This window comes from Vipera ursinii, assembly GCF_947247035.1.
Source record: "Vipera ursinii genome assembly, chromosome: 6".
Taxonomy (NCBI): domain Eukaryota; kingdom Metazoa; phylum Chordata; class Lepidosauria; order Squamata; family Viperidae; genus Vipera; species Vipera ursinii.
The window spans coordinates 31,805,779-31,819,635 of NC_139515.1; the positions used below are offsets into that span (position 1 = coordinate 31,805,779).

At 44.0% G+C, this 13,857-nt stretch overlaps 1 protein-coding gene across 2 annotated transcripts in view; it reads right to left on the bottom strand.

Moving 5' to 3' along the window:
* ZNF277 (zinc finger protein 277) overlaps positions 1–13,857 on the bottom strand; it is a 143,719-nt gene that overhangs the window by 87,253 nt on the left and 42,609 nt on the right. For both annotated transcript variants that reach the window (XM_083366707.1, XM_083366706.1), the window contains exon 2: positions 13,200–13,401. In XM_083366707.1, the coding sequence (XP_083222833.1) occupies positions 13,200–13,401 (202 nt within the window). The remainder of the gene's footprint in view (positions 1–13,199; positions 13,402–13,857) is intronic.

The following is a 13,857-nucleotide window of genomic DNA, read 5'->3' on the forward strand; positions in this document are numbered from 1 at the left end:
AAAATGTTTATGAGATAAAATTAGAATGCGCTTATATATTTATTAGGGTTATCTTAGATATCGTAGTTTGTATACTGAAATAACGGAAATTTGGTTTATGGATCCTATGTCTGATGTTAAAAGATGTCTGAATACTTTAAGAACTAAGAATTAGCCAAAAATTAAAACAGAGTCTGATAATGTGGCAAGTAGATGTAGATTGACAAATATAGCTTTTTCTATCTATAATATACCGTATATACTTGAGTATAAGCCGACTCGAGTATAAGCCGAGACCCCCAATTTTACCCCCAAAAACTGGAAAAAGTTATTGACTCGAGTATAAGCCGAGGCTGGGAAATGCAGCAGCTGGAGGCTGGATCCCCCGAAAGACGTCTCTGCTGAGATGAGAGAACGGGGTGGCAAGCCGCCAAGAGAATGGGGCGGTGGAGTGCTCCGCTGAGAGAATGGGGCGGCTTGCTGTTCTCTCGGTGCAGCACGGCAGAGGCTGGATCTCGCGAAAGAAGTCTCCGCTGAGCGAGAGAATGAGGCGTCTCAGCGCCCATTTTCTCGGCGAAGACTTCTTTCGGGGGATGCAGCTTCTGCCGCCCCTTTCTCTCAGCTGCCCAGTGGAACAGCTTGCCACCAGAAATCAAGAGTGCTCCATCACTGGAGGTTTTTAAGAAGAGACTGGACATTCACCTGTCTGAGATGGTATCGGTCAGTGGTGGCAAAACTTTTAGAGACCGAGTGCCCAAACCGCAAGCCAAAACCCACTTGTTTATCACAAACTGCCAAGGCAGCATCGGCATTCTGGTGCCCTCGGGGGAGGGGACAGGGAGGCGCCTCTGAGTGCCGCCTCTGGCACGAAAAATAAAGGGGGAGCAAAAAATGGGCCACCGTACCACAAGGCACAAAAACGCCAACCGCCGCGCCGCAGGGTGCAGATACAAGGCACCGCACCACGTGAGAACGGGGCTGGGCTAGTGAGTATCACGCAGGCACTAGCCCCGCCCCCTTTGCAGCATGTGCCTGCTCGTGGCCCCGTGCACGCATGCACGCATGTAAAATGCTTCCCCCTACCTTTTCTTCCAGTCCACCAACCAACAAGGACCTGCTGCTGGCAGCGGTGGTGGCGCACGTGCCAACAGAGAGGGCTCTGAGTGCCACCTCTGGCAGGCGTGCCATAGGTTCACCACCACTGGTATAGGTCCTCCTGCTTGAGCAAGGGGCTGGACTAGAAGACCTCCAAGGTCCCTTCCAGCTCTATTCTATTCTATTCTATTCTATTCTATTCTATTCTATTCACTTTCTATATTTCTATTCTATTCTATTCTATTCCATTCACTTTCTATATTTCTATTCTATTCTATTCTATTCTATTCTATTCTATTCTATTCTATTCTAATTACCATTCTCTATTCTATTCTATTCTATTCTATTCTATTCACTTTCTATATTTCTATTCTATTCTATTCTATTCCATTCACTTTCTATATTTCTATTCTATTCTATTCTATTCTATTCTATTCTATTCACTTTCTATATTTCTATTCTATTCTATTCTATTCTATTCTATTCTATTCTTATTACCATTCTCTATTCTATTCTATTCTATTCTATTCTATTCTATTCTATTCTATTCTATTCACTTTCTATATTTCTATTCTATTCTATTCTATTCTATTCCATTCACTTTCTATATTTCTATTCTATTCTATTCTATTCTATTCACTTTCTATATTTCTATTCTATTCTATTCTATTCTATTCACTTTCTATATTTCTTTTCTATTCTATTCTATTCTATTCTATTCACTTTCTATATTTCTATTCTATTCTATTCTATTCTATTCTATTCTATTCTATTCTATTCTATTCTATTCTATTCTATTCTATTCTATTCTTATTACCATTCTCTATTCTATTCCATTCCATTCCATTCCATTCCATTCCATTCCATTCCATTCCATTCCATTCCATTCCATTCTATTCACTTTCTATATTTCTATTCTATTCTATTCTATTCCATTCACTTTCTATATTTCTATTCTATTCTATTCTGTTCTGTTCTGTTCTGTTCTACGTTCTGTTCCAATCCATTCCATATTTTCTATTCCATTCTGTTCCACTGTCCGAGCCCATCGGAGGCAACCCAGTCAGCCCACACAGGAGTTACACTAAGGCTACGCAGCCTCTCCTCTCAACCTGAACCCCTCCTTACCTTTCCTTTTATCTGCATCCTATTTTTAACTGGCGGCTCTGCCCAGCCTTATTTTGTCCTTGAGCACTCGTGAGCTCATCAAGAACAGAAGGTAACCGTGGGGGGAAAGGGAGGGCAAGATCTGCAAGATCCCCATTTGCATTTGACTTTGCCATCCCATCTGGTTCGAGATAACACGAGAGAGAGAGAGAGAGAGAGAGAGAGAGAGAGAGAGAGAGAGAGAGAGAGAGAGAGATATTTTCTCGGCGAACACTTCTTTCGGGGGATGCAGCTTCTGCCGCCCCTTTCTGTCAGCTGCCCAGTGACAGAGGCTGGATCCCTCGAAAAAAGTCTCCGCTGAGATGAGAGAACAAGGCTTTTCTCTCTCCCCCCCCGCTTTTGCCGCTTGTGTGTTTGTGTGTGTGTGTATGTGACAGAGGCTGGATCCCCCGAAACAAGTCTCCGCTGAGACGAGAGAACAAGGCTTTTCTCTCTCCCCCCCCCGCTTTTGCCGCTTGTGTGTGTGTGTGTGTGTGTGTGTGTGTGACAGAGGCTGGATCCCCCGAAACAAGTCTCCGCTGAGACGAGAGAACAAGGCTTTTCTCTCTCCCCCCCCGCTTTTGCCGCTTGTGTGTGTGTGTGTGTGTGTGACAGAGGCTGGATCCCCCGAAACAAGTCTCCGCTGAGACGAGAGAACAAGGCGTTTCTCTCTCCCCCCCGCGCTTTTGCCGCTTGTGTGTGTGTGTGTGTGTGTGTGTGTGTGTGACAGAGGCTGGATCCCCCGAAACAAGTCTCCGCTGAGACGAGAGAACAAGGCGTTTCTCTCTCCCCCCCCCCGCTTTTGCCGCTTGTGTGTGTGTGTGTGTGTGTGACAGAGGCTGGATCCCCCGAAACAAGTCTCCGCTGAGACGAGAGAACAAGGCGTTTCTCTCTCCCCCCCCGCTTTTGCCGCTTGTGTGTGTGTGTGTGTGGGGCAGTCAAGCGTTGTTTCCCTCCTCGTGCCCGTTTCTCAAGAGAAGCCCCCTGATTCAGCAAAATTGTGGGGGGGGAGGGAAAGGAGGGAAGCGCAGAGAGCCAGGCAAATGGGAAGAAGGCTCAGGAGCTTCAGCCTTGCCTCAAGGACAGCGGAGTCCTCTCCGCAGCAGCCGCGTCCCCGCCCCCTTCCAAGCCGATGCCCCCCACTCCGATCCCAAATTCTCCCTTGCCATCAACAAAGCAACTAGGGAGGCCTGGGGGGCGCAAAGAGATGCACCCCTTCCGCCCCCAAATTCACTCCCCAGTGCGCCTGGAGCTGCCTAAAGCCGGGAGTAAACGGAAGAACTGGAGACGGTTCGCTCCCGCGGCCTCGAAAGCGACCCGCGGAATTCTGCCCCGCCGCCCAAGCTCGTCCGCTCGTTCCTCCGTCAGCCCCCACCCCCGCGCCCCGCTCTTCTTCTTCTTCTCCCCTTGAACTTGGCAGCGACGCCGGGAAAGCCGATGGGGAGTTTGGGGCCAACGTGCCGGGAGACGAGGCTGGGGAGAGAGATGAGGTTTTTTTTTTACCTCTCGGGCTGCTGTCCGAGAAATATGGCGGGGCCGTCGGAGTCACATTGCCCGAACTGGGCGCTGACAGCAGCGTTCATCCACCCCGTCAGCAGCCATGACTCGGGCACTAAGCGGGGAGCGAAGGGAAGGGACCGGCTTCCTTTCAGCCCCGCTGCGCCAGTGTGCGCGTCGCCAGGCGGCGGAGAGCGGGGGAGGGAAGGCACCGGGCAGAGCGCTGCCCAAAGGGGAGGGAGGCGGAAAGGCCTGCGAGCGGCGGCTGGCTGTGGCGTTGGGGTGGCGCGGGCGAGGCAGCGGGCGAGCAGGGGGGGAGCGGCGGCTGGCAGTGAGTTGGGGCGAGTTCGGGGCTGCGCGGGCGAGCGAGCGATGGGGGGAAGCGGCGGCTGGCGGTGAGTTGGGGCGAGTTCGGGGCTGCGCGGGCGAGCGAGCGATGGGGGAAGCGGCGGCTGGCGGTGAGTTGGGGCGAGTTCGGGGCTGCGCGTGCGAGCGAGCGATGGGGGGAAGCGGCGGCTGGCGGTGAGTTGGGGCGAGTTCGGGGCTGCGCGGGCGAGCGAGCGATGGGGAAGCGGCGGCTGGCGGTGAATTGGGGCGAGTTTGGGCCTGCGCGGGCGAGCGAGCGATGGGGGGAAGCGGCGGCTGGCGGTGAGTTGGGGCGAGTTCGGGGCTGCGTGGGCGAGCGAGCGATGGGGGAAGCGGCGGCTGGCGGTGAGTTGGGGCGAGTTCGGGGCTGCGCGGGCGAGCGAGCGATGGGGGGAAGCGGCGGCTGGCGGTGAGTTGGGGCGAGTTCGGGGCTGCGCGGGCGAGCGAGCGATGGGGGGAAGCGGCGGCTGGCGGTGAGTTGGGGCGAGTTCGGGGCTGCGCGGGCGAGCGAGCGATGGGGGGAAGCGGCGGCTGGCGGTGAGTTGGGGCGAGTTCGGGGCTGCGCGGGCGAGCGAGCGATGGGGGAAGCGGCGGCTGGCGGTGAGTTGGGGCGAGTTCGGGGCTGCGCGGGCGAGCGAGCGATGGGGGGAAGCGGCGGCTGGCGGTGAGTTGGGGCGAGTTCGGGGCTGCGCGGGCGAGCGAGCGATGGGGGGAAGCGGCGGCTGGCGGTGAGTTGGGGCGAGTTCGGGGCTGCGCGGGCGAGCGAGCGATGGGGGGAAGCGGCGGCTGGCGGTGAGTTGGGGCGAGTTCGGGGCTGCGCGGGCGAGCGAGCGATGGGGGAAGCGGCGGCTGGCGGTGAGTTGGGGCGAGTTCGGGGCTGCGCGGGCGAGCGAGCGATGGGGGGAAGCGGCGGCTGGCGGTGAGTTGGGGCGAGTTCGGGGCTGCGCGGGCGAGCGAGCGATGGGGGGGAAGCGGCGGCTGGCGGTGAGTTGGGACGAGTTCGGGGCTGCGCGGGCGAGCGAGCGATGGGGGGAAGCGGCGGCTGGCGGTGAGTTGGGGCGAGTTCGGGGCTGCGCGGGCGAGCGAGCGATGGGGGGAAGCGGCGGCTGGCGGTGAGTTGGGGCGAGTTCGGGGCTGCGCGGGCGAGCGAGCGATGGGGGGAAGCGGCGGCTGGCGGTGAGTTGGGGCGAGTTCGGGGCTGCGCGGGCGAGCGAGCGATGGGGGGAAGCGGCGGCTGGCGTTGAGTTGGGGCGAGTTCGGGGCTGCACGGGCGAGCGAGCGATGGGGGAAGCGGCGGCTGGCTGTGGCTTCGGGGCGGCGCTGAGCTGCGCGGCCGCCCTCCCGCCCTGCCTGCCCCCTGGCCTTCGCCCCGCAAGCCCCCCTGACTTGCCCGGAGGAAGCGGCGGCGGCGCGGCGCTGCGGGCGGGGAGGGGGCGCGGCGGGGGCTGCCCCTCCTTCCAAGGAGCCGAGCCCGGCGGCATGTGTGTGTGTGTGTGTGTGTGTGTGTCAGACCCGCAGGAATGGCTAGTAAAGGTGGCGGCAGTCCGGCATTTGCGTTTCTCTGTGTGTCAAGCCCCGTGGGCTCGACACACAGGAAGGGGGGGAATGCCGGAATGCCGCTTCCCTACCAGCCATTCCCGTGGGTCTGACACACACACGCACGCACGAGGGGGAGAAACAACGCTGGACTGCCGCCAGCTCTGCAAGGCTCTGCCGCTCCCTTCTCTCAGCAGCCTGTTCCGAACGAAGGGACAGTTCTTTTTTTTTGTTGACTGGAGTATAAGCTGAAGTGGAGTTTTTCAGCCCAAAAAGTGGGCTGAAAAATTCGGCTTATACTCAAGTATATACGGTATGAGGTATCAGGATGTGAAATAAATGTATATTAGGTAAAGATTAGTTATTCAGCTATTTTGTGTATGTTAGATGTTACAATTTTTGGTGTAGTGAAATATGGGAAATTTGGGCAGTGAATATTATTTTGGATGTCAAAGGCTAAACTTGAATACTACAACTCAAATCAAAATTAGGTAAAATTTAGTAACAGGACATTGATACGTCTAACTAAAACTGGATTGACAAACTTTTTAACTCTTATAAATATTCTTAGAAATCTATTAGTTTAAATATGTTGTATTAAATATTAAGGGAAATAGAGAAGGATGTTCTGATAATGTAACCTGAACTCTGTTATTGAATTTTTGATTACCCAGTCACCAGGATGCTTTCTAAATATATACTTGTTAAACTGGAAAATCAATAAAACTTGTTTTTTTTAAAAAAAGAAATAGAGATAGAAACTAATATTTTGGCAGATCATAATCCAAAAAAGATGATTTGGAGAAGAACCAAGAAAAAATTAAGATGGTCCTTGAACAAATCTATATTGAAAGAAAAAGAATTTATACAATTAGCAACAAAGGAATGGACTTTTTTTTCAAAATTAACAAGAAAAAAGAGACATCACTTCAAAATGTGTGGGATACAGCTAAAGCATATTTTATAAGGTTGGCTATATCCTATACTGCTAAAAAGAATAAAGAAAGAAAACAACAGATAAAGCTGAAGGAAGAATTTAAGAAATTAGAATCAGAATTACAAATAGACCCACAAAAGAAAACACTTAAAAAGCAAATGGAAATAATAAAACATCAATTAAACCTTGTAGAGGCGGAAACAGTGGCTAAATAAATTGAAAGGGCTAAACAGAACTTCTTTGAAAATGCTAACAAACCGGGGAGATGGTTAGCACATAAATTGAAAAAAGAAAAAGAGAAAAAACTGATAAACAAGTTGCAAGATTCAAAAGGTGAATTACAGTTTTATAATAATACAATAAAAAATCATTAAAGATTACTACGAGACACATTATGATACATAGGAAACTTCAAAAGAAAAAATGCAGCAGTACTTTAAAAAAGCAGATCTACCAAAAATTCACAGAATATTCAAAACATATTAAATGGAAAAATATTAATGATGGAGATAACAGAGGCCATAAAAAGGCAAAAAAAAATGATAAGACCCCAGGCCCAGATTGACTACCTGCAAAACTTTACAAATCCTTGCAAGATATATTAGAAGGAACTGTGTAAAGCAATACTTTTGGAGGCTAAAATACCAAATACATGAACAGAAGCTAATATTACATTGATACCTAAAGAAGATTCTGACTTGTTGCAAATAAAAAATTACAAACCAATATCGCTATGAAATGTAGATTATAAAATTTTTGCCTCAATAATAGTAGAAAGATTAAAGAAATTTTTGTTTGAATTTATACATACAGACCAAAATGTTTTTTTACCTAAAAGACAAATAAAAAATAACTTAAGAATGATTCTAGATGTTTTGGAAGTACTATGAAATTCACCCATGCAAATAGATGGCATTAATATTTCTAGATGGCATTAATATTTTTAGATGCACAGAAGCAGTTTGATAATGTAAATTGGCAATTTATGTTCCAGCAACTAGAAGAAATGGACTTTGGAGAAAATTTTCTAAACACAATCAAAACAATTTATAATAAACAAACAGCTAAAATAATTGTAAATGGAGATTACAATTTTAAAATTAAAAAAGGCACAAGACAGGGATGTCTATTATCCCCATTACTATTTATACTAATACTGGAAATATTAAATAGAAACATCAGGAAATATATAAAAATTAAAGGACTGGAGATAAAAGATGAAAAATATAAACTACAAGCATTTGCAGATGACTTGGAATTTATATTAGAAGAACCACTTGAATCTAGCGTCAAGCTTATGGAGAAAATAGAAAAAATTGGAAAAATGGCAGGGTTGAAAATAAATAGAGAAAAGACGAAAGTGTTAACTAAAAATCTTACAGAAAAACAAAAAAATCAACTAGAAAAAAAGAAATCTCCAAATAGTTAAAAAAGTTAAATATTTGGGAATCAATCTAACAGCAAGATGTAAAACAATTAAAGAAGATAACTACGTAAGATTACTTTAACAAATAAAACTAGATTTGGAAAAGTGGAAAAATCCACAACTTTCGATGCTGGGGAGAATAGCATCAGTGAAAATGAATATCTTACCAAAAATACTTTTCTTATTTCAAACAATAATTATAAGATTGGGGAAAAACTTATTGGATGAACTGAATACAATAATACTGAAATTTATCTGGCAAGGGAAAAAAGCTAGAATCAGACTGAAAATGTTACAAGAAGCGAAAGAAAATGGAGGACTTGGACTGCTGGACTGGATGTTATATTACCAAGCAACTTATCATGGATAAAAGAGTAGATAATGCTTAAAGACAAAAACTATTATACCTATAGGGGCATGACCTACAACTGGGATGGCATGCCTTTCTGTGGTATGGGAAGAATAAAATACATAGTTATTTTCAAAATCATTATATAAGAAATGCACTTTTTTTAGAATGGGAGAAAATAAAAGCCAAAATTTATATTTAAATACCTGGATGGCTTTCAACAATGGAAGCATTTCCTTACCCAAACCTGATTAATTATGAGAAAGTTGTGACCTATAAAGATATTTTGGACAATGAAGGGAAATTGAAGTATAGACAAGACTTAGAAAAGCAGGGTATTGATTTATCATGGTGGCCATACTTGCAATTTCAAATGAGATATGAAAAAGATGTTAAAACAACCGGATTTTACAAAGAACAGACAGACAGAATGTGATCAGATATTGCTGAAAATAGATGAAAAACTGATTTAAAAACTTTACAAATATTTGCTAAGCTTAAAGATAGAAGAGGAACAAGTAAAAGAAAATGATAATATGGGCAAAGAACTTTGGATATAACATAGAATTAGAAAAGTGGCAAAACTTATGGGAAAGAAACTTTAAAATAACAAAAACGGCAACATATAAAGAAAACATATAAAGGAGCCTTGGTGGAGCAGTGGGCTAATGCCTCCTTAAGTAACACCAGCTGCCTGCAATTAGTGCAGGTTCGCATCCCACCAGGCTCAAGGTTGACTCAGCCTTCCATCCTTCTGAGGTAGGTAAAATGAGGACCCAGATTGTTGGGGGCAATTAAGCTGACTTTGTAATAATGCCACTTGGGGGTGTGTGTGAAAGCCCTAACAAGCAGGCATATACACAGAATGAAGGCTACTGCTAAGCTTGTAAGCCGCCCTGAGTCTTCGGAGAAGGGCGGGATATAAATGGAATTTTTTAAAAAAACTTACACAAAATGTTTTATAGATGGCATTTAACACCGGTGAGATTAGCAAAAATGTTTTAAAATATGTCTAATAAGTGTTGGAAATTCAAACAAAAACCAGGTACTTACTGTCATATCTGGTGGATATGCCCTAAAGCTAAAAGATTTTGGACAAGAGTACACATATGGTTTGCGAAAATGACTAAAAATATAGAGACTTTAAGCCAGAATTGTTTTTGTTAGGCATAATAATAGGAAACTATGAGAAAGAATGTATATATTTAATTTTACATGTATTAATTGCAGCAAGAATAGTAATTGCTCAATATTGGAAAAATGAAAATCTACCAATGGAGGAAGAGTTAAGAAAATCTTAGATAGTGCTGAAATGGACAGATTGACATTGAAGATAAAAGAGAAAGAAGATTCAGTATACTTTAGAACCGTCAGGGCCCACTTCAAAACCTCATCCCAAGAAAGTAGAACTCGTGGAAGCAGTTTCTTCCAAAAGGATCTTTTATTAGGAGAAGTTGATAGACAGGATCTGAGGATTTCCCGCTCAGATCAATAGGTTAAAGTGTCCCAAGCAATACCCAACCGCTTAGTTCATCCGGTCAGTTCAAACAGGCCACTCCCCAGGTGTTAAGTTCCTTGTGGGAAAAGGGAGATAACATCAGGCCGTCTCTGCTGCAGCAGCAATGTTTTGGCGGCTTTTCGCACTTTCTCATGGGAGTGCTGGAGGTTGCATTCCTTTCATCTCCCCCCTTCACTAGCTGACAATAAGGGAAGAGAAAGTTCACAGAAGAAATATGCAGGAAAGCGGAGTGTTACATTGTAGCAATAGAGGAAGTCAAGGCAATAACCCACAAGTGCTCCCCCCAGGACTATGGCAAAATCCAAGAAGAGAAGAGAGTGAGAATCAGGTCAAGATGAGAGAGGGGAGAAAAGGATTAGGTTAGGAGGGGGGAAGGGGAACCCTGTAGATATGGGTTCTGACAAGAACATGGGACAACTTTTGATCAATAGCTAGAAAAACAAGTTAGAGAGAAAGGAATATATGTATTATGTAACATTAAATATGTATTAGTAAGAAGAAGTGTACTGGGTGAAGTGAAGATGTAATAAATATATTATTAACTAACATATTATGAAAATATAGAAAATAATTATTACTGATTGTTTTTAAACACATTAATCCAGACAATATGCTGTTTGCTAAATACTAAAGAATGCTATTTTATAAAAAATAATAAAATATGAAAAAAAATTCAGACACTTTGCAACTGATTCATATTTGTGATTGTTGTAGTATCCTGGGGTCTGGGGTCATGTGATTAGTTTTGTAACCTTCTGACAAGCAAAGTCAATGGGGAAGCCAGATTCACTTAACAACCATATTATTATCTTAACAACAATTATGGAAATAAAGTTGTAAAATGGGGCAAAATTCACTTAGCAAATGTCTCACTTAGCCACAAAAAATTTGGGCTCAATTGTGGTCACAAGTTGAGGACTACCTGCATTTTGGTATATCCTGCTTTTTCGATGGGGAATAATTCAGTTGGTGGAATTCCTCTAATACCTCCTTTTGCCTTTCAATAAATCTTGCTAAAGAGATTCTGAGAGAATAGTGCTTGAAAAAGAGCTGTTGGTATATAGGCAGATGACTGATAATTTATTTACTAAGTTTATTTTTTAGGTTTTTTAATTAAATTATTCCTATCTGTCTTTAAGATCATCTCCAAAATACTTTCGTTTGAATATCTATCTTTTAACAGGAAGAAATTTAAATATAAAATGGCAGAAAGTCAGAAATAAATCAGAACCAAACAAGTTTCATACCACTATGTAGAGTTGTTGGTAACTCATAGAATAATTTTGAAGTTCTGTTTCTCTTCTGGGTCTTTAGTTCTAAGTTTAAGCTGACAAAGAAGGAAATTTTATGTTAAAAATTCTAGGATGAAGTCTACATTTGTACAATGATCTGATCTCTACTTTTTCATAACTGGCACTATTCGGCACACATATTCACTACCACGGATAATTTTAATCCTGTATCCATAGTTACCAGTATGGACTTTCACATCCACAATCCTAAAACTATGAAAAAATGTAAATTTGTTGTTTGCGTGTCTATTATTTATTAAGAATTATGTTGTTATTTTTCTTGTTTAAACCAATCATTAAAGTCTCCACTGATCTTCATCAATCCTCTTCTTTTATTTGCAGTATCTACAGTTGCAAGAAAAAGTATGTGAACCCTTTGGGATTATGTGGAGTTTTGCATGAATTGGCCATAAAATGCGCTCTAAACGTCATGTAAGTCACAACAATAGAAAAACACAGTCTGCTTAAAATAATACTACACAAACATTAGCTGTTGTCATGTTTTAATTGAACATAAGATGGAAACATTCACAGTGCAGGGTGGAAAAAGTGTGTGAACCCCTAGCCTAATGACTTCTTGAAGAGCTAATTGGAGCCAGGAGTGAGCCAACCTTGACTCCAACCAGTGTGATGATATTGGATGTGTTGCTGACAGCTGTCCTGGCCACACACCTGTTTTGGGTTTATTGGTCTCAAGAAGCACTGTCTGATGTGAACCATGCCTCGCAGAAAAGAGCTCTCAGAAGACCTACGATCAAGAATTGTTGACTTGCATGAAGCTGGAAAGGGTTACAAAAGTATCTCCAAAAGCCTTGATGTTCATGTGTCCACGGTAAGACAGACTGTCTACAAATGGAGAAAGTTTAGCACTGTTGCTACTCTCCCTAGGTGTGGTCGTCCTGTAAAAATGACTGCAAGAGCACAGCGCATAATGCTTAATGAGGTAAAGAAGAATCCTAGAGTGTCAGCTAAAGACCTACAGAAATCTCTGGCACATGCTAACATTTTTGTTGACACATCTACAATAAGGAAAACATTAAACAAGAATGGAGTACATGGGAGGACACCACGGAGGAAGCCATTGCTGTCCAAAATAAATATTGCACCACGTTTGAAGTTTGCAAAAGAGCACCTGGATGTTCCACAGCACTACTGGCAAAATATACTGTGGACAGATGAAACCAAAATTGACTTGTTTGGGAAAAACACACAACACTATGTGTGGAGAAAAAAAGGCACAGCACACCAACATCAAAACCTCATCCCCACTGTAAAACATGGCAGAGGGAGCATCATGGTTTGGGGCTGCTTTGCTGCCACAGGGCCTGGACGGATTGTTGTCATTGATGGGAAAATGAATTCCAGAGTTCATCAAGACATTTTGCAGGAAAACGTACGACCATCTGTCCACCAACTGAAGCTCCGCAGAGGATGGGTGATACAACAGGACAATGACCCAAAGCATACAAGTAATTCAACAAAACAATGGCTTCAACAGAACAGAATACGCCTTCTGGAGTGGCCCAGTCAGAGTCCTGACCTCAACCCGATTGAAATGCTGTGGCATGACCTTATGAGAGCGATTCACACCAGACATCCCAAGAATATTGCTACACTGAAACAGTTTTGTGAAGAGGAGTGGTCCAAAATTACTCCAGATCGTTGTGCAGGTCTGATCTGCAACTACAGGAAATGTTTGGTTGAGGTTATTGCTGCCAAAGGAGGTTATTGCTGCCAGTTTTAAGTCCAAAGGTTCACATACTTTTTCCACCCTGCACTGTGAATGTTTCCACCTTATGTTCAATTAAAACATGACAACAGCTAATGTTTGTGTAGTATTATTTCAAGCAGACTGTGTTTTTCTATTGTTGTGACTTCATGATATACAAAAGAGAACATCCAGAGCGCATTTTATGGCCAATTCATGCAAAACTCCACGTAATCCCAAAGGGTTCACATACTTTTTCTTGCAACTGTACCAGCAGAAACAATGGCTGACATATTAGATCATGGCATCTCTGTGCTAAGATCCATTACCTAATTTTAAGGAAACATACCTTCTAAAATCTGCAATCAGCTTGACATCTGCTATGATAAGCTTGTGTTTTATGATCATGTGTTTCAGAATTTGATTTTGTTCTGATATTGGATAATATTCTTCACAGAATAGACAAGGCACAGATTGTGATTCGTCTTCAGCAGAAATGCCACATAGACTTTCTGGCAGGGAAAGTGGTTCCAAAATATAGTCTTGGTGGTCTGAAGGGAATAATATGAGGATCAGGATTAATAAATACATACACACAAACATACCCCCAAAACAACAACCATATCTCTTTTTTGTGTTTTGAAAGCAATATTCAGTCTTTTATAAAATGTAGCAAGTAGATGCTATTAAATGAAATGAAGAAAAGAATATTTTAGTTCCAATATATCTGCACCAGGGCTTTTTTTCTCATAGAACGCTCAGAACGGAGTTCCGGCACCTTTTTTGGATGGATCCTTGTAGGGTAGGTAAGGTGGGTTGTATGACATGTGTGAGTTCTGGCACCTTTTTCTTATACAAAAAAAGCACTGATCTGCACTGATGAGTACTAAGCTTAGTGTACATGCACAGTTTAAGCATGCGCTGTACAGTGTTGTTGACTGTACAGTTCCCAGAATGCCCTTGAAGAGGAAGTTAACTACACAAATTTGGCAGACAAATTAAACCAA